The sequence below is a fragment of the Fundulus heteroclitus genome, chromosome 8 (genome assembly GCF_011125445.2).
Source record: "Fundulus heteroclitus isolate FHET01 chromosome 8, MU-UCD_Fhet_4.1, whole genome shotgun sequence".
Classification (NCBI taxonomy): Eukaryota; Metazoa; Chordata; class Actinopteri; order Cyprinodontiformes; family Fundulidae; genus Fundulus; species Fundulus heteroclitus.
The window spans coordinates 19,651,651-19,672,776 of record NC_046368.1 but is presented as its reverse complement, the minus strand read 5'-3'; the positions used below and the strand labels follow the sequence as shown (position 1 = coordinate 19,672,776).

The window sequence follows — 21,126 nt, the reverse complement described above, 5'->3', positions numbered from 1 at the left end:
AGTTGGAGGTGAAAACGACTTCATACACCTGCTTCAACAAACCCTCTGTCATTTAGACAAGGCTGACAGCGCCGTGAGGATCGTGTTCTTTGATTTCTACTGTGCATTTAATCCAGTTCAGCCTGATTTGCTTTGTCGTAAACTGCAGAACACTTAGATTGAGGTCTCAACAATCACCTGGATCAGACTACCAAACAGACCACAGTTTATGAGATTGAAGGGTTGTGCATCTACCCAGATAGTCAGCAGCACCGGAGACCCACAGGGGACTGTGCTCTCACCATTGCTTTTCACTCTTTACACCTCAGACTTCAAATATAAGACAGATTCCTGTCATCTGCAGAAATACTCAGATGACTTTGAGGTTGTCAGGTGCATCAAAGATGGACAGGAAGCTGGTGGATCGCTTTGTGGCACGGTGTGGAAACAGTCATCTTATTCTGAAAGTGGCTAAAACAAAGGAGATGGTTGTATAGTTAAAGAGAAATAGGGATACGGGCAACACGAGGTGGAGGAGTATAAATACCTCGGTGTTCAAATGGACAACAAACTGGAGACGCAACTGTCAAGCTGACTACAAAAAGGGACAGAGAAGGCCGGCTCTGTTCTGGGGACTCTTCTAGAACCTCTGGCGATGATTTTACAAATAAGAATTCTTAATAAAATGAAGATTACGGACACTCCTGAGCAGCCTCTTCATCAGACTGTTGCACATCAACAGGTCAGCTGCTACAGAAGATCTTTCTTGCCTGCAGCCATCTCCGTCTACAACAACTCGTCGAAGAAGCCTCCATGATATAAGTTACACCAGCATTTAATTCCCCTTTTGGGATTAGTAAAGTATTCTTGAATTGAATTGAATGTGAGGTAATTTGAAAGCTGATGCTGAGGTCTGTTAAAGCGCAATATCGTGAAATGGTTGGTACACTTCTCCAGTATATGTTCAGGGTTTTGTTTTCCTGGAGGGTGCGTGTGACGCGTTTTTCTTTTCTATGCGTTTTAAAGTAACTTTTTAAAAGTCAGCTAATAAAAGTGCTCAAGAAAAAGGTCTTGAATAGCCCACAGTAAACCAAAAGGTGATACTACGTATTTCTACTGTTAGATAAAAAGTCATTAATCGTTGTAGTGAAGAAAATGTGTACAGTAATGTCAAACTTATTGTGGTTACTAGTGATATCACTTTAATATAAAATGAAAATTGATGATGATTCTCAAATCTGTTGTTTGAGAATCAATAATAATAGCCAGTGTATTTTAATAGAGGTGGTCTTAAGGAACTTATTTAATTAATATGATCTACTCTTTCTTATATTTTTACCATGTCATATGTTCCTCCAGGCCTCAGTCCCCCCCAGACTGAGACGGAAGACACTAAAGAAGACATAACTGGTGAAGACAATGGGAAATTCGCGGCCCATCACCAGACCCTGTCGGAGGCCAAGCTGACTGCTCTTTGCGTGGAAGTGTGGCCTGTTCTGGCCGTGATTGGAGGGGTCGACAGTGGCCTCCGTGCTGGGGGTCTGTGCCTGCACAAGCCGAGCGGCCGCAGGGCTATCATGCTCGGGGTCCTGAAAAAAGGAAGCTCTCTGGCTAAGCTGCAGTGGGAGGAAACGGATTTCTCCATCAGGTATTGCAAAAAATACATTCCTTTTATCATGTAACTCGTGATTAAGTGTGTTCACGTGTGTTTTATTCTCCCCAAGCAGTTTTTTTTTTTTTTTTTTTTTTTTTTGCTCATCTTAGTCCTTTTTAGCGTTTGTACATTGGTTTATTTATTTTTTTAGCATTTTTCATTCTATCTGTTATTTCTCAAACATTTTACCTTCTCTACATCATTTCAACCCTGATCTTACTTTCTCCTTGTTTCTTCCTCCTCATTCCTTAATCATTAATCCTGGTTGAATTCGTCCTGGTGTCACTCTGCTGTATCTGTGGCTTCTTCCAATCCTTCCTAATAACTAAGCTCCATGAATTCTTGGTCACCCAGCGACACTCCCATCATCTCACTGGAGCCGTGCGACGTGTCCTGCTGCGACGTCTCGCGCCTCGGAGGAGTAAAGCCGGCGGTGTTGTTGGATTTGATATATTTGATGAGGCTCCTGGAGGAAGAGGGTTGGCAGGGGGCGTACCTGCCTCCCAGGAGGAAACACTCCGAGGAGATGCTGAAGGAGGAGGAGACACAGTGCCGCCCGGAGGAGGAGTGTTCGGAGGGCGGGGCGTGGCTGTCTGAAAATGAAAGGAAGAAGTCGAAGGAGCAGAGAGTCGATACAGACTCATCTCCATCGCTGAACCCTCCGACAAAGGCAGCTGACTCCGAGGAGTTGTCCTGCCCAGCGCAACCTTTCCAAACGTCTCAGACGTCGAAAATGGACGCGTTTGCACTTGAAATGAGAGCCGTCAAGATCTCATACCTTCTTGTCGGAGGCTTAAAATGCCTGACTGTTTTTTTCACCTGCGAAAGGCTGTCAGATCTGCTCCTGGTGTCCAAGCACGATCCTCCGAATTCCCCCGTGGTTTCTTTGCACAGCCCCATCCCTGACCAGGCCAAGGCGAAGAGCAAACAGTGGGACGAGCACGCCGAGCTTAGGTCGGTGCTGCAGTACGTAGTCCAGAGCATGGTGAAGTGGGCGGTGAGGCCCTGTCCTATCAAGCAGCCCGTGTCGCTCGCTGATTTGGAGAGAGCTCAAGTCATGATATACAGAGGAGCCCTGAGCAGACTGCAGGACGAAAAAGAACACAAAGGTATCTAGATGGATGTTTGTTAGCCGGGGAAACCTTTTGACTGTGTTATTGATTTAGTTTTAGACTTTTGTTTCCCAGTGCAGTGATTGGCTGACAAAAGTGACAACAATGTATTGAACTTCTTTACCACCATCAGCCTACACTCTTACTGGTAATGTTGTGTAAAAAGCCCCAAAATCACAAATATAAAAGACAAATCCTACTTTTAGTTGGAGCACATTTATTCAGTGGAGAAAGCATCTTAAGAAATAATTGTTTCAAAATTATAAACGTATTGGAACCCTGAACAATTCTTATTAAATACATTTAACAGAAGCTTCTTTTAATCAAAATTTTCCTTTTTTAAGCTGGTCAGTGTGTCTACAAACGTTTAATAATCTATAACTTCCTTTTTTCTGAACAAATGTGACTGTCGCAGAGGGCCACTTCTCTTATCCACTCTTCAAAATGGTAAAGACCAGAGAACAACTCATTTAAGCAGCGTAGATTTGTGTTGATCTTTAGAAGTCAGAAAATGTTTACAAAAGTATTGTAACCTCCTGAAACTTACAATTAGCTACAGTCAGAGCATTAACGATGAAGGTTAAAACAACTGAAACTGCTCCAAAGGAGGTAGAACCGTGTTTATCTCGCCTTCCTTGTGAGGTAAAATGTCTCCAAAGCTCATTGACAGAGAGCCGCTGCAGAGGGTGGCATCTTGGGGACCATTAAGTCTCCATAATGACGGTTAGGTGCTAACTAGTTGTTTGAGGGGCGCATCAGTGGGAAAAAAAAAAACTTTTCTGTCCCACCGACATAGCTTTAACTGGCCTTATCTTTGGTCAGATGAGACTTGATCTCTTCTGCAGCAAACACTCCAGCGGACTCTGCCGTAAAACAAACACCTGTTTGGTGTAGATGAAGAGCCGTGATGATGCTGTGGGCCTGTTTCTTTTCCAAATGCACTGGAAACCTCGTCAGAGTGCATGGCTTCACCAACCCTCTGAAATACTGAGACGTCGGGGGGAAAAAATGTGGTGGACTCTAGAGAAAACTGAAAACGGATCATCATCGGGTCTTTGATTACCAGCTGTCCTACTTAGGGGGTTGTAGCATGTATTGATAACAGGGGTGCCAGTGTGCACATTATTTCATATTGATATAATTTTCAGTGAGAGTTAATCTACCGCAATTAAAGATTAATTTATTTTAAGACTTTTTTTTATTTTTATACGGCTTTACCAGGGGCGGCCATAATTGCAAAGTGTGCAATATACATCATTTATTGTATAAATTACAATATTAAAAAGTTCCCCCATTTCAGTAACTCCATTCACGAGGGCAACACATTATATAGCTCAATTACACCAGACAGAAGTTTTCAAGCCTTAAAAGGAAAAAGCTAAACAAAGAAGACATTTAGAACTGTTGTAAATATGGTAAATATTTAAAAACATGAAGTCAAAACTATTCTTTTGACTTCATGTCAAGTGTATATATATATTTTTTACTTTCAAGGCACAGTTTGCATGTGTTTAAAAGAATGCAAACTGTGACATTTTCTTAAAGCAACCAAGACTCACTAAGACTTCATCACCACTTCTACTTGCAGAATCCGGGCGCCACTTGTCTTCTCAGTCCATCTCCAAGTCCTCCAGCTCAGTGTCGTTGTACAGCGCAGGCTCAGAAGGCACTGCCATCTTCGGCCAATCAAACAGAGTCTCTGCCTCTTCTTCCAGTAACGACCTGGCATCCTCTTTGCCAACAAACCTGCAGGCCGAGGGACTTGAAAATTTCAACCCTTTCCTTCCTATCAGCCTCCTCCAGTAAGTATACAAAATTGTCACATTTAGTTTAATGTCTGCTTAAGGAATTTTTTTTTTTTGAGTAATAAGAGAGAAAACAAACGTCATACTTAGGGTTTCCATTGTTGCTGATCACAGCAGACCCGAATCTTTTGGCAGCGGCTGCTGTTCTGAGGTCCAGGGAGTCGGTGAGTTAGGATGTGCTGTTAATCTAAAGACAGTAAGAGACTGTACCTGCTCTCTTTAACCAAGGCTGCAGCTGTACCTGCTTGTTCTTCTAACCCGGCCGACTCACTGTAACGTCAGTGAGTGTCAAGCGAAGAGCTACAGCCCTGATTCAATGTCCTGAAAGTAACTCCAGGGAGGTGGTTTGATCATTTTAACGGGAATAGACTTGAATCCCTAGAGCTATCTTTTCATATGTCGAAAGCTTAATTATGTCCCAGAACAATTGAGAAAATAGCTTGACTAAAATGTCAAGAAGTTATAGGGAAACCGCCTTTAATTACTTAATTTTTTTAAGTGTTAGACCTCTCTTTAGTTTGACGCGTCAAATGTTGACCTGAGGATTTAGAGCTTCATCTTTGTTGTTACTGTATATACTATATCTTCACCTCCTCTAGGCATGTGTTGCTAACTCGGTTCCCCACACTTACGGGCCTGGATAGCGCCCCCCCCTTGCTGTCCCCGTGCTTCAGCTTTGCGAGCGCTGCTGCGTGTGATGCCTTCACAGAGCAGCAGACCAGCTTCATGGAGCCTGGTCCCTGCAGCACACAGGCCAGAAGCAGCCTGGGTAAGAACAAGTCCAGGGATTAGGGATAGGGGGGACCATGTCACAAACAACAGGAAATCAATGTAGCTTAAAGACAAACGCATCCTGTTTAAACACTACTGACACACACTTGTGCATGTAGGATCAGCTTTGACACGTGTTCTTCTCTGTGATGATGTATAAAGGGGATCAAGATGGTCTAACAGAAAGTTATTTTTGCATGGTCTTAAATGTTTAGCCACCGGTCACAGCTAATCGGCTGCTCAAAACAGCATGTGTTTTGACCTGCTATTGACACCTAAAGGCATGCATACGCCGACATGCTTGAATGGCACATTTTTGTCATCGTCAATTATGTTGTGGTCATTTTAAACAGTTTTAGAAAAGACTGAAATCTTCTGTGCTTCGAACCTTAAACGTCACTTAGCACAATTAGAAAAGTCGTAAAAAGCGACGCTAAGGCTCATAGCTCACGAGAGCTGGACTCATTCACGAGAAATGCGTAAAAATAAAATAAAAACAAAGGTAAAGCAAAAATAAGACGGCCGATTATTCCGGCAAAAGTTGTTTAAAATGGATGAAAAGCACAAAATGTCTTTAAAGCCATAAATCAGAGCCCTATCAGACACCATGTCCAGTGGATTTGGGCCCTGTTTACATGACGTTTTCTGGTGAAAATGGAACAACTTGGTTGCGTTTGTACTGTTCATTTATGCAACAACGGCTAATGTTTTCTCTGACGACAAAATTTGAAAGCGTGTTCCAGAGAGTAATGGTTCGAGAACGTTTAAACGGGTAAAAAATAATTTTTAATACAGGGAATCCCTGATTCATGCGCTGTGTGACAGAAATCAGTAAAAAAAATTGTGCACACAGGAGCAATATAGCTGGCGACAGTTTTAAAAACCACAGTTCTGCCATCTAGAACGTGTCTTAGTTGTGGTGGCTTTTAGGCATTACGTACACTGCAAAAACAGAACTAAAAATAAGTAATATTTTCTTAAAATGAGTGTATCTGTCCTTAATTTGAGCAGGTAAATAAGATGATCTGCCAATGGAATAAGATTTCTGCACTTAAATTAGGAACAACTCATCTTCATCATCTTATTTCAAGTGCAGGATGTCTAATAATCTTATTTTAGGGGTCAAAATACTCATTCCATTGGCAGATAATTGTATATACATGCTCAAATCTAGGACAAAAACACAAATTTTAAGGAACATTTTACTTATTTTTAGATCCGTTTTTGCAGTGTATGCGCATGTTGATTTTCAAAGAACATAGCTCCACTAGTGGCGCGGCCTGGGAATTACACTGTTGTCAAGTTTCTGCTGTCGCCCTGTAAAGGGAGACTGTAAAGAGAAGGTTGTCATGTAAACGTGGTAACAGAAATGGAAAACATTTTTAGTTCAGTGGATCGTTGTCGTGTGAACAGGGCCTTAAGCACCCCGTGGCTGGCCTGATCTGCCTGCAATTCAGAAAACTAAAACTCTAGGACCATTCAAGTAATTTCTGCTCTGGTTCTGACCAACTTAACTGCGGTACAGAAACGGGTCTGTCCAAAACAAATATCGCAAAGACATAATGTGGCACGGCGTTCAAACCCTGTAAGTCTGACTACAGTCAGTTAAAAAAAACACTTCAACTTAATGCTACACATATGGTGGTTGGAAAGAAAGTCCAAATGCTTATATAAATACTAAGAATAAAAAAAAATAGTTTGGTGCTGCAGCTAATTAAAATGTGAATGGGATTGTTTGGAGAGAGCAGTTTATACATTTAATTTGACAACACAATCTACGAGAGAGATGATGGGCAAACATGTGGTAAAACAAAGCAGTCTCTTACCTAAAACACTTTATTCTCACAAGCGTACAGGTGACTGTAGTATTTCCTGTCATCACTGGCACTCACTGTGTAGTATTTGTCCCCCAGCTTTGAGTTGAACCTTTTCCTGTAAAATAGGGTACTTTGCCCTTAAGATGGGAAAGAACCAGCCATCGAAGGGATTTGTAGTTTGAGTTTTCTAGTGAAAAGCTAACCTGAAAATCATTTAAAAAAAAATAGTACAATTTGGTGTAACGGTTATGTACGAATTAAAATCTTACGACTTATTTAAAAGCAAATTCAGTAATGGTGTACATTTCAAGCTGGAGCTGTGGGATGGGTTTGTTTCTTGCTTTTTGTGTACCTTTTTTATTTTCTCCTCAACCACCAGAACGGACACAAATGTTTGTCACCAGTCGTTTGCTAGAAATGGGATTCACTATGAGACATATCTACTGGGCCATGGAGGCAGCAGGTACTGCTTTTGTAGTGTATTCATTGCAACAATTTTTTGCTTCATGTGCTTTTCTGATTTCTTATTTATTACATTCATTGTGTGTTTGATATGTAGTCCAAAAATAAAGTTTGATAGACCACTAGTTTTAAAGCTCCTTTAGGCTCTCCTTCCAAAAATGCCACTCCTTTTGCACCAGTTTAAAGCACACACCATATTTCTCTGAACCGATGCGCCAGTCTGTCAGACTTTAGCACGGTCCTTTTGATGGTAGTAACTACATACTTCTTGAGTCGTCTTTTGACTTTGAACTCTCACGTTTTCCATCTCCACGTGGTCCTGCTAAGATGTAGCGGGTGACTTGGATTCTCAAACCATCGAGGTCCTGGCTAGCTGGATGTTAGAGCACCCCCTGACTGACGAGCACCAGGCGGCGGAGTCGCCCCGACTGGAGGGAGCCCCCGAAACCCCGTCCCCCGAGGGGCCGGAGACGGTGCAGTGTCCTGAAAGGCCCACCAACCAAACAAGTGAAAGGTGAGAAATTAGAGAAGTCAGTCATGACCTGCAGGTAGTTTTTAAAGCTTTTTGTGCAGCTGTAACTATAGGCATGGCTGCATATTTGTGTTGTAAAATGGTAGCCTGACATTGTCATACTCAATTCTAGTCAGCATTTGAGTCTGATACTGCTCCATAGAGCTGTGATTATGGGGCGTGTTTCGAACGAACCAGGAAAAAAAATTCCTCTGCACTCAATTGGATAGACCTACAACCAATAAGAGCAACGGAGTGTGTGACGTATGTTAAGCGACGCATAGTTGTTGTCAACGGAACTCAACTGTTAGCCTAGCATAAGAAGATGAGCGTTAACGATTTTTGCCGGTGTTGCAAAAAGAATGTACGGATCCAAGGAGTCCTTCAACACACGAACCTGTCGATATCTTCTAGAACAGACCTAATAGCAGAATCTACACACCTCAACTCTCCAGCGGCAGCCATCGTTGTTGTAAATGAATTCAACCCAAGCGCACTTTGGTGACGTGGTTGATTACGTTACTGTTGATCATCTGCCCATCATCGTATAAAGCCCGCCCTGACAATTTGATTGGCCCGCCAGATATTGGGTGAGCATACTCGCGCTACTATTGAGCAATGCCAGATCGAACTTCCCGACCTAAAGCGTTGTGGGCGGGACTAAGTTCGGAATGGCACCCAGGCTAGTAAAATGGGGCAGCAAAGGCGAAAATAGAAAGAAGCTGCATACACTCTTTATAGAAATACAGAAAAAGAAGATGATTGTTTGTTTTAGGTTAGCATTTTCATATAAACTAAGCAACGGCATCTTTTTAGGCTTAAATCTAGTTCCTGTGCGAGTAGACCCCTGTGGTTTCATGCCGGAGAGTCAGACACCCTCTTCTGAATGCAAGAGTGTCCAAGTTTATTAGCCGCTGCCATGAATAGCCTGACATGCACAGAATATAGTTGCTAGTCTTACTTTTTAGACTTAGACAACTTTACACATGCACAAAGTGCGCACAGAACGGAATTTCGTTTGCACACAGCTTGAAAAATCACAGTAAATTGCAGTAAATTTCAGGAGAAAGTGCAGCAGTGATTTATGTAAACAATTGAAATGTAAACAATGTAAACAATGCAGGGGAAATAGACAGTGTGCGATTCACAGTGTACAGGTGAGTATTATTAAAACCGTGCAATATACGAATGCGGTACAGAGTCCATTTGTGGCTTCGGCAGTTCAACAGTCTTTTTGACATTACAGTCCAATTTATTTCCCCACGCTTCATTATTGTCCGAGGGTGAAAGTCCGGTGTTCTTTGTGCAGTCTGTGAGAGCCCCCAAGTGGTGAAACGAATAATTATCTGCACTGACCAGAAACGAGCTGCTTCAGCGATTCAAGCTCAAATATGTTGAGGCAGGGATATTGATTTGTTGATCTAAATGATATTAGTGATCTGATATTATGGGGGGGAAACAATGAGGTGGCCACAAGAAAATTCTTAGTTTCACTTTTAAAATGGGGGAACAGCTGCTCCTCTTGCTGCCTTGTCCGGGCACCTTTGAGTATCGGCATACCGTTGTTCTGGTTCGTCTGCAGCCTGTTGCCGGGGCTCGACTGGATACAGAGGGAGAACTTCTTGGACGTCCACCTCACGAGGAACAGGCCTCCTCCTGCGCGGCGGCGGCGCTCAGGACCTACACAGAGGACGTCCTTCAGACGACCAGGTTAGAGTCGCGGCAGAGACGCAGCACACGCATTTCGGGTCTAAGAGGAAAGCCCGGTTGTTTCCATTCACGCGCATTTTTTGATCGGAAACTCTCGCGTTGTCAGACTTGCCGCCGCCCAGCCCGCTGCCGCAGCTCCACACAGCCGTGGGCGACTGGCCGGAGCATGTGGACTTCCATCCTTTCTCTGCTGAGGAGGAGTCAGAGCTGAGTTACATGGATGACCTTTACCATGAAGAGGCTTATGAGGACCTCCTCACCCCTTCGTTCTTCAGTTTGGAGAGAGACACACTTCAGATTGTGGAGGTGACATAAACATACTGTCCTGTCAGTTAACATGGATAAAACTAAATCAAACTTTCACAAGTCTAATAAATGCATTCAACAACCTAAGATTAGCTTCATTTTTTTAATTGATTGGACCTATATTATCTTTATACTGTTTTTTTTTTTCCTTTTTCTCTCCCAGGCTGGGGAAGAGCACAGTCAGATGGTGAAATGTGAGCTGTGCAACACCTTCACCCTGCAGTTCAACAATCACATAAAGCGACGACATCCAGGCTGTGGACAAAGTGCGGCCCGTAAGGGCTACGACAGCACCGGCGCCTACGTGGACGTTTGGTTCAAAGGGGAGTGTGGCTCCAATTTCCCCTTCTACCTCCTCTGCAGCTCCTGCAGGGAAAAGTATCTGGCTGCTAATGCAAGTGATCCAAATTCGAAATATGAAAGGTACAGGAGATGATCGGCGTGTGAGTAAACTGCATACGTACTCTTGTTCTCGTGCTTTCTGATGGTCATTGTTGTGCTCTGGTCCTGCTGCAGGATCAAAGGTCTGACTTCGGATTTGATTGGCCAAATGGACAACACTTCAGATGGTAAGGACGGCCAGTTGCCTCTAAAGAAGGATGCAACTAAACGAGGTAACCGTTGTACTAATTGTGAAAGATATTATTGTGAGGCTTCTGTTTTTTTTCCCAGACGAGTGGGAAATGAGCCACCAAGCTGAGGAGGATGCAGATAAACTGACAGGATTGGAGGATTTTGGGCTCCTGCTGAGACCACTGGGGCTGACTGAGAAAAAGCTGGTCCCCGATCCAATTGTCTTTGCCGAACCAGATCCTCTGGGCGCTCTAGTTTACAGCTCATCCTGTCCAACAAGGGTAGCTTCTAAAGGTATTATTAATTTGTATTTGTATTTTTATTTTAAGGGTTGCTGCAAAGTTTTTGGCCAACCGTCTGACTGCTGTGCAGGGCACAAGACCAACACTTCACAGGAGGAGGAAAACACAGATGGAATGGCTTAAGTCAAATCAAATAAATGAGCTGAAATGGTCTTGTCAAAGTTGAGAACTAAATACCGTTCAGAATCCGTGGCAGGTTCTCCAGACAGTCTGATTCTGCAAAGAACAATGGGCAAAACGTTCAGCCTCTAAATGTGCAAAGCTGGTAGAGATGTACCACAAATAATTTCCAGTGGTAATTGCCACAAAAGGTGGCTCTAACGATGAAGTAATCATTTATTTGAGCATTGTGCATTTATCCTTTTCCACATAAACAACAATGGTGCTTCGCAAAATCAATATATAGAAACAAAAACACCCAGGTGGATAAAACAAAGTAGTTAGTTAGTCAGTTTTATGTGTAAAAACAACTTGAGCTTGTTAATGATGATGCAATCATAAACTTTAAATAAAGCAGATTCATTACTATTCTGGGATCTAAAGCCAGATTGGTGTTTTTCTACAACTGCTATTTCTTCCAAAAATGTAATTTTTATAAAAGCATTTTTTTTTGTTAAACATTGCAGATAAGAGGGTAGATTAGAATTGGGTCTAAACTTTGATAAAACCGAAGGATCCAGATGTTTTTTTTTATTTTTTTTTTTATGGAACTGACTTCTGCATGTTTGAAGGCACAGTTCCTAAACTACGAGGGAATCAAAGGGAGGAGATGAGCATCAACAGTGTCGAAAACCTCTTTCATCGTTTTACTGAGAGCAAGGCCAAAGGAGCAGTATGTAGGTTTCACTGAATTAACTATTTTTGTCCAGAAAAAGAGCAAGATATGGGTTGAAGCTGCTCAAATACAGCAGAACCAGTAAGGATAACAGAAAGCTCTATTTTGGCAAGCAAGGGAGGCTGAAAACAGATGCATTACACACTTTTCAAATCTCATTTGTTTAAAAAAAAAAGTTTGACGACTGTTTTTCTCCTATGCAGTTTCAACTAGCCGGTGTTGGTCTGTCACATAAATTGAAATTTGCTATTGTAGCATGACAAAACGTGGAGGGGGGTATAAAACCTTCTGCGTGGCACTGTGTGATGGCTTTTACGCCTATTTTCCTATCAGGAGCTGTGGCTGTGGACCAGAAGACATCTCTGAGCCTTGGCCAGCAGGCTGTATCTCTGAGGGACACCCACGACCGACTAAAAGCTTTACGGAGAGTCACGGCCACAGCTCAGATCCTGCTAGCTTACAGCATGGTGATGAGAGCGCTGTCTCAGACCGCCTCAAGGTAAATACCGCCACGCCGGCCTTTCATCTCTTCTTATTTAACGTGCTGCTTAGCTGCAGTTCTCCGCCTTGCTTTCCAGCGCGTCGGTGGGCAGCCAGTCTAACGGGCTGGAGTCCTTGGGGCTGGCGGACATCCGGATCCTGGTGCGTCTGATGACCTTAGCCGCAGGGGGCCGAGCGCACACCTGGGTGGACAATCCGCCAGGAGGGAGGGCCCTGGTGACGGAGCGCCACAAGTCTACCTGCTTCAGCTCTCTCACCTCAGCCATCGGCAGCGTGGTTTCCCACAGCCCGGCTGCGTACAAGCAGCTGGTGGAGATATGCACTCAGGTCAGCCTGCTTCAGTCAAAACACAGACGCGTTTGCTTCTTACGGCAGCGTCGTACACTTTTTGTTCTTCGGTGTCCATTTTTTTCGGGGGCAGAGAAGGTGTAAAAATTAGCAAATCCACAAAATTCCCTTTTTAAGAGGTCAGTTTATCTTTCTTTTTACATGCAAAGTCACAGAAACGTCGTACACAGTCAGAAGCCTCTGGTAATAACTATAAAATATGGACATTTCTAAATGTCCACTGCACTAACATTTCTAAATATTAGTGCAGTGAAAAAGTTTTTTTTTTTGCTAAACATGTAGCAAAGGTTTCTAAATTTCTTAGTCTTAACATTACATCCTTCAGGACCTAATGGCCGCGGCTACCGGGGTGAACGTCGGCGCCATCCCGGAACCACAGCAGAGGGCGACTTTAACAACTTCCACCCAAGCAGCCATGCAACAGAGGGACCTCACCGACCCGACGCCTCCGACGTTCCTGGTCACACAACATCTGGTGTCGCTGCTCACTGACAGGAACAGTCACTCTCACGGCACCGACAGGCCTGAACACGACGCTAACGGTGAGGAGAATCATAGACATAATATAAGAGTAGACGCGTCATTGGGCGGGTTCTGCCTATGCTGCAATGCGTCAGGGCGTCCGCTATCTTAAATGTGGCAAATCTGCAGTTACTCAGTCATTTAAACAGTATCAGAGGGACTTTAATCTCTTAATATACTTTGTATTCGTAGTATTTTTATTGGTAATATTACACGTTTATTTTCTTATCCCTTTAGCTTCATTCTCCTGAATTTATTCTCCTAAAGAATAAAAATATTTAAAATAATCTAACCTGGCCCTATTACTTCAGGAGTGAACTGTGATTATTCTGGAAATGTTCCCCCTTAATTCTCATAATATGATGTTTTTATCATAACATTATCACTTTTGTGTTTGTTGGTTTATTTTTACTTTATTGACCTAGGACTTTTTTTCCTCATATTATTAATTTTACCTCTTTAATACTCACCCAAAAAGTCTGTTCCTAAAGGTTCACATGTGACACGGTTTTATGAAATAGTGAAGACCACAATGTTTTGATCTAACAAATTGATCCTTATATTCATAACACATACACACACAAATATATATATATATATATATATATATATATATATATATATATATATATATATATATATATATATATATATATATATATATATATATATGTATGTATATATGTATGTATGTATATGTGTGTGTGTGTGTAGTTATTGCAGCACAGGAATGAGGCATCTTTTCTGATCCACGTTCACAATAACAGAACTCAACTTTTTTCTGCCACATACAATATGGCGGTGACGTTGACGTGCGAACCTGCGCCCTATGACGCGTCTACGTATACATGTCTGTGAGGAGAATGACCCTCTTCCCGACTGGCGACATTATATTTGGTCGCTAACGGCAGCGTTGTCCACCGTTTCCGCGTGTGTCCTTTTGGCCTAGATGAAGGCAACCAAGGGATGGCGTCCTCACCTTTGCCTCCTTCTCCTTCACCTCACCTGAGCACCAGAATTGGCCCCCTGCAGCTCGCCAACGCGCTGGCAGCATGTGTCCTTTCCGCGCGTCCTACCAGCAAGCACCGACAATGGGCAGCGCAGCAGCTGGTGAAGGCCTTGGCTGCTGCGGGGAAAGAGAGTCCAAATCGGCCCCAAACATACAGCGACCTGGCTGGCGATCTGCGCAAGTGTCCCCTAAAGAGACTCGAGGGCCATTACAACAAGGTGAGATAAATGAAGGTTTATTTTAACTAGCCGCACTGTGAAAATGGGTTTTAACGATCACACAGCCTGACATGACGGTCATTCTTTCTGTGGTGCATTTCGCTGCTTGGCTGGACGTATGAATTTTGCTTGTTAGTTATTGTGATTTTAACATGGGAACCTTTTTTTGCTCGTTTTGCTCTCTGAAAGGTGGCGAGTTGTTCCTGGAGCAGTGACCAGGGTTTGCTTGCTACGTGCTCTCAGGACAAGGTGGTGCAGTTGTGGAGAATCAGCCAAAGCACCGTGGAGTTACAGACCACCTTCTCCTGCATTGTCAGGTTATATCTGCTCCATATAGACCGCTTGATGTTCATCTATTTTGGCTGTTAGTTTGTGAAAAACAAACGACATATCCTAACGTTCTTTTTAAAAGCAAGTTAACAAGGTCTCTGCAGCATCCCAAAAAGTCTTGAATAAACTTCCCTCAATTTTAGGCCTCAAAAAATCTTTCATATTTCCAGGTTTTCCATTAGAACTCTTTTTTTCTGTTTAAATAGTGTTTAGTTACGTCGTAAACTTGTTCAGCTTTCACTTATTCTGATAACGTTTTTTTTTTTTAATCATTCACTTATTCTGTGTGCCAGTAGTTCTGGCTGAGGAATGATGGCGTTATTACAGGAAAGAAAACATTAATGTTGCAGCCAAGACCACCTGACCCGATGCAAAGTCTTGACCAAACAAGCCCGAAACCTATTGTTATGATTACATTAATGATTGTACAAAAAAAAAAATTTTTTTGTACAATCATTAATGTAATCATAACAATAGAACAGAATATCAGTTTTTGGCAGCTCCTTAGCCAACCCCTAACAACGCTCCAGAGTAGCTGGTTAAACTGAAGTTGGTAACAAGTTAAACGGACAAGCCAGACATCCTAGGAGCAGATACCTCCCGCTAAATGTTGACTGACTTATCATCCGCTCCAGGCAGGGTAAGTGGAGGCGACAGGTGGGACTTGCCCGACTTAACTTTTGGGCTTTACTGTCAGAAAAGTGTTTATATATCGGCGCTGGCAGTCAGAGTAAAAGAAAAAGCCTAAAGGGGTTTAAATGGAGGACTTTAACACTAAGATGCAGTTGGTTTTGGTCTCAGCCTCAACCATACTTTAATGATCCCAGGGGGAAATTACTTCTCAGATGATCTTTAGACCAAGACCAGTCTTGAGAATCAGATCAATCCAACTTTTGGCCCTTCCTGCAAACCTGTCAAAGAAATCCAGGGTTCTAAGCATCCCTCCTGACCACCAGATGCTCATTGCTTTCAGCATCGCCCTCTGGCAGTCAGGAGGGATGAACTAGAGCTGCGTTTGCTTTTTTATTTCGATAGTTGAAACCAAGACATTTTTGTTGTCTTACCCACTACCAGACCCTTCTACATGAAAGAGGGGATGAATAACAGTGTTTAGCTGGAAAACAGGGATTTTGACCTAATGGCAATGACTATTATGACTCTTACTTTCTATAAGGCCTCTTAGTTATTTTACTCTGGTGTGCGAGGATTTTACTCGCACACCAGAAACACAAGAACATAAATTGACACAATTATATTTAACAACCTTTATAAGTTAAGGATATGTTTAGCTAGTGAAAAGCTAACAAACTGTTTATCGTAATTTATTTAGGGCTTGCTGGTGAAGATTCTCAGTCATCCGGGTCATGGTCATTCTAAATGACCCTTATTTAGGGCTTACATTTAAATGATAATGGTCTTAAGAAGTCTCTGATTAAACTTGGAATCCCTGGATGAACATATGACATCGTCTGAAAACCATCTCACCTGTAATGCTGTACATGTATAGTTAATAAATCAGCATTTTTGTTATCTTTTGATACTTTGCAGTAAAACGGACCGGTCGGGCTCTGAGCGAGCAGGCAGATGTCAGCACATGCCTCCTGTGTTTTGGAGCACCGGGGGAAACTTTCTGGCGGCTCCTGAGAACAAACACATCAACATCATGAACATCCGAGGTCTGTCTGTCTCTCTTACAGCTGCTGCTGTAGTCTGCAGGTTGGCGTGAGCCTCTGGATTTGATGTCATCTGAGTTTGGAAATGGCTACAGCTGCTAAAAACAATTACTAATAACTGAGTAGTTGTTGCCAAACCTGATATCTCCTTTAAAATTTGTTCCAGCTAAGTTAAAAGAATATTTATCCATCCATCCATCCATCCTCTTCATTTCTCTTCCCCTTAACTGAGACCGTGTTGGAAGCAACATCCTCCAGCTCGCTCTGGGGGCATCCTGAGGCATTCCCAGGCTAGACGAGCTGTAGTCCCTCCACAGAGCTCTGTTTATTCCCTGGTGTCTCCACTGATATCCAAAGGGAAAATATCCAAAGGGAGTTTGCCAGGGGGCATCCTGATCACATGCCTGAACTTGTTTCTTTTTGATGCAGAGTAGCAGTGGCTCTATATATTGAGCTCTCCCTGCATAACAGAGCTCCTCACGCTACCTCTAAGAGTGAGTCTGCCCACCATCTGGAGCAAGTCGATTTTGGCCGCTTGTATCCGGGATCCTGCTCTTTTAATCCTCATCCATACCTCACGACCATAATTGAGGATCGGAGCGTAGGCTGACCGGTAAATCGAGAGCTTTGCTTTTTGGCTCAGCTCTTTCTTCGCCACAACAGACCTGAGCTGCACCCGCTTACTGCTCATGCAGCCCAATCCATCTGCCCATCTGTCGGTCCATCCTACCATCGCTCATGAACAACAAATCAAAATACTTAAATTCCTCCGCTTCAGGCAGAGACTCCTGATCCACTTTTTCCTGGTTGAGAACCATTGCGTCGAGCTTAGAGATGCTGACTCTCATCTCCGCAGCCTCACAATCAGCAGCAAACCACTTCTAAGTAAAAAAATAAATAAAAATGTAACACCTAATGCATAGTAATATGATTTAGCTAAATCTCAAATTTTAATGTAGTGCATTTAAATTAGCGAAATGACCTTGCGTAAATCACTGAGCATTAGGAAAATGCTCCTTTACATTACAACGTTTAAAGTCGTTGTAATGTGTGCATTGGTTATAACTTAATATGAATTTTGTCTCTGACATTTCAGGATCTCTCTGCCATGTGGAAGATCAGAGCTCTCGGGTCACAGCTCTGTGCTGGGCTCAGAGCTTTAATCTGTGGTTGCTGGACCAGTCCGCAGCCTCCAGGAACAGGCCTGCTGAGAGTCTGCTGGTGGGACGGCTGGATGGCTCCCTCTGCTGGCTGCAAGTCACAATGCAAGAGCTGGACCTGCTGGTGAAGAGAACCGACCTGGTACACTGCCACAGACAAGAGGGTGAGGAGAGGCACGCTGGAATAAAACACAAAATCCCAAACTGTTTTTGATTAATTCTGAGCTGTAAAGACACATACATTTAGTCCTTCAGTAAAGCACCTTTGTCATTTATTTTTATAATGCGTATTCTAAGTAAGTGATTTTGTTTTCTGCTTCAATTAGAATACTGATGGTCCTGTTATCTATAAATTTAAGATGACGTATGAGCTAGTATATGAGGACTGACGGGCCAAAGAGTCTGAAATAAAGGAGGAAGGAGAGCTGTCAGCACGGCTCTTCCTGTCTTCACACTAAAGCATCGCTGCTCTAAATTTACATTAATTGTTAGGACTCTGAGATGCTCCACCTGGAATGATGTGCCTTTTTGCAAAGAGCATAGATTAACAGATGCACATTTCATTCTTGAATTACAAGATGTCAGAGCAAGGCATACAGCTGAGCGTTTTGAATCAGTCAAAGTAAAAAAAGAAAAGAAGTATGATAGGTTCAAATGGTTGATAGCTCAAAATTATAAAATGGAGAAACCTTTCAGCAAAACAATTGGCCTTCCTTTTATCTGTGGCATTTTTTTCTCCGTCAGCCTAAAATAATCACCGAGATCTCTGGGAATGTACAGAATACAGTTTCCTTTTGAATACATTCTTACCTCCGATTGAGTCCTTCGATTCATTTCAAAGTGACTCAAAATGACTGGCATGTCCAAAAAAAACACATATTTCACCTCAACCGATGTTGTTCTTGTTGTTGTTAGCCCCTAACTGTGTGGCCTGGCACTCAGAAGACAAGCCGTTTGCTGTGGGCTATCCCAGCGGGAAGATCCTGCTGGGCACAACGGAGAGCTATGAGAACACACAACCTGTAGTGTTGTCTCTGTTCCAGGTTTGTCACACACAAGGAGTGAAAATGCATTGTAAACGTATGAAGTTAACAGAAAATGGTTTATTCAGATCTGTCTTTACCTGCTACTATTGAAAGTATGTCCTATCTATCTATCTATCTATCTATCTATCTATCTATCTATCTATCTATCTATCTATCTATCTATCTATCTATCTATCTATCTATCTATCTATCTATCTATCTATCTATCTATCTATCTATCTATCTATCTATCTATCTTTCTATCTTTCTATCTATAAAGTATGTAAGGCTTGGTAGTTTCTCTATGAACAGAATAATAAAACTGACTTGTTGCTTTTTAGATGCACCGTTTAAGTTCATGTTGGCTCAGTTAGCCTAAAACAGCCACTTTGGTCATTTTATTTTCTAAACCTCTTTCTACTTATTGGAAAACTTCAGCGTCTGAAACGTTTTAACATGCGCTGCCCAGTTCTCATCCCCCGTTTCCTTTACTGTACATCCTTTGACGCATTTTATTCTGCACAATGACTATGTTGCATGTTTAATTTTTGTTCACCCCAAACGTATAATGTACAGTTTTCATTCTGTTTTCTGCCTTTGAACCCCCCCCCCCACCACCACCTCTTCTGTCCTTCGCCCCAAAGGACACTGTAAGTTGCCTCAAATGGGACCCGACTGGGCACCTGCTACTGTGCTTGGGGAGGTCCGAGGTGGTGAAGGTACTGGGCCGATCTGGGGGAACCTGGGTCACCCTGCACTCTCTGTACCACACCAGCACTGTTAACGCTGCAGAGTGGTGCCCGCTCGCTGGCAGAGCCCCCAATCCCAGACTCCTGATGGCTGTGTGAGTTTATTTAAAAAAAAAAAAAAAAAATCAGCATTTTTTTTTTTTTGTCTTCAACCATAATTTTTTTTCTTGAAAGCCCCGCAGCTAAAACAGCTCAAAATAAGGATAGTCGTATACTATTTAAATATAGACGGTGTGCTAATAATGTATTTTTGTTCTTTCTTTTCATGTTTCTGTAGAGGTTGTCAGAATGGTTTGGTGCATGTTTGGACTCTACCACAGGGGGGTACCACCGTGTCTTTGCCAAACATATTGAACAGCCCGCCAAGCCAGGATAAAAGCTTCGAGGTGAAGGTCAGTTCGGATCCTCTGACGGAGGCAGTCCTGCAGCCTTCACGCTGTAAAACTCATCAGCCGTTGCTATAATGAGCTCCGAGCTGTTACCGTCGGTGAACTGGAAATTACAGTTTCCAGAACAGTTGTTCGTGTGATTTTAAAATAGCTTATATAGTCATTTGCTTTGCTTTTTTTTTTGCAGCAGGACAGTGCAAAGTGTGCCTTTGTCCTTAAGGGGCACATCACAGCGGTGAAGTCCCTTTCATTTTGTTCCAGCGGCCTGGCGCTGGTTTCCGGAGGGATAGGGGGGCTGCTCAACATCTGGTCTCTGCAGGTAAAGGAGCTCTATTGCAGCTGCAATTCCTCAAAAATAAGACCAAACACCACATATGTCAGACATGAAAACTGTGGTATTCTGTCTTCTATGGTCATAGAACTATGTCTAATTTCAGAATCTGCATCCTCCCGTCTCTTACAGGATGGGTCAGTGTTACAGACTGTTACAGGACTTGGCTCTGTCGTCAGCACTACGTGGATACCGAATTTAGGTGTAGCAGCCTGCTTTGGTAGATCCAAGGTGATTTAAATCATTTCTGGCTTTAAGGTCTTTTCTGTGCTTTTGCTTTTTTTCTGCACACATTAATTACACTGACCTCTGTTATAATGCTTTGAAGGGATTCACCTTTTCACATTTTGCAACCCCACAACCCCAACCTTAATGTATTTTAGTTGAATGTTTTGTGATAGGAAATGATAAAGAGGGAAAGTACACAAGGTTTTAATTTTTATTCATCACCGCCAGGTCTGTACTTTGTAGAGTCATGTTTTGTTGCAACTACTGCTGGAAGGTTTTTTGTGTATAGTTGGAGACTACTTGGAAGCACATTTTATGGTCTTACCACAGATTCCCAAGAGGATTTCAGTTTGGACTTTGACTGCACCCTTCTAATAAATGGATATGCCATAATCCATTCTGTCCTAACTTTGCATATTTATGGACCTTGTCCTGTTGGAAGGCAGACGTCTGGAATACCATCGGTTACAGGCTGCAAAAGAAGCAGAGTTGTCCTGTATTTAGCAGCTAAATGGGAAAATGGGAGGAGCTAAATTGTAACTCCTCCCATCAACTGACCAAGGTTCCTGATCCGTGAGCAGTGAACTTTTAAACCCGGCGGTTTCGTTGTACAGTTTGAGCTGTATATGAGTACCACGACTGAAAATATTGTGCAGTGTATGTCCGGCTTAAATAAAATCCTCCCACAGCATGGTGCTGCCACCACCGCTGACTATGCTCTCTAACTAATGCTCTCCAACAAATGAACGCTTGAGCGAACGGTTGTATTTATGCTGACATTATAAAACACAGGTAGACTGAATAAG

At 42.7% G+C, this 21,126-nt stretch overlaps 1 protein-coding gene across 1 annotated transcript in view; it reads left to right on the top strand.

The window, feature by feature from the left end:
- Positions 1-21,126, top strand: part of LOC105921165 (probable E3 ubiquitin-protein ligase HERC1) — a gene marked incomplete at its 5' end in the record, with an annotated part of 45,971 nt that overhangs the window by 11,783 nt on the left and 13,062 nt on the right. The window contains 23 exon segments of the mRNA XM_036140292.1: positions 1,339-1,627; positions 1,964-2,742; positions 4,334-4,547; positions 5,150-5,319; positions 7,518-7,601; positions 7,928-8,114; positions 9,694-9,821; positions 9,928-10,127; positions 10,291-10,550; positions 10,644-10,696; positions 10,800-10,994; positions 12,171-12,336; positions 12,416-12,665; positions 13,012-13,228; positions 14,158-14,435; positions 14,625-14,752; positions 16,314-16,441; positions 17,535-17,762; positions 18,514-18,641; positions 19,268-19,467; positions 19,650-19,764; positions 19,949-20,080; positions 20,225-20,323. Of these exon segments, the coding sequence (XP_035996185.1) occupies positions 1,339-1,627; positions 1,964-2,742; positions 4,334-4,547; positions 5,150-5,319; positions 7,518-7,601; positions 7,928-8,114; positions 9,694-9,821; positions 9,928-10,127; positions 10,291-10,550; positions 10,644-10,696; positions 10,800-10,994; positions 12,171-12,336; positions 12,416-12,665; positions 13,012-13,228; positions 14,158-14,435; positions 14,625-14,752; positions 16,314-16,441; positions 17,535-17,762; positions 18,514-18,641; positions 19,268-19,467; positions 19,650-19,764; positions 19,949-20,080; positions 20,225-20,323 (4,628 nt within the window).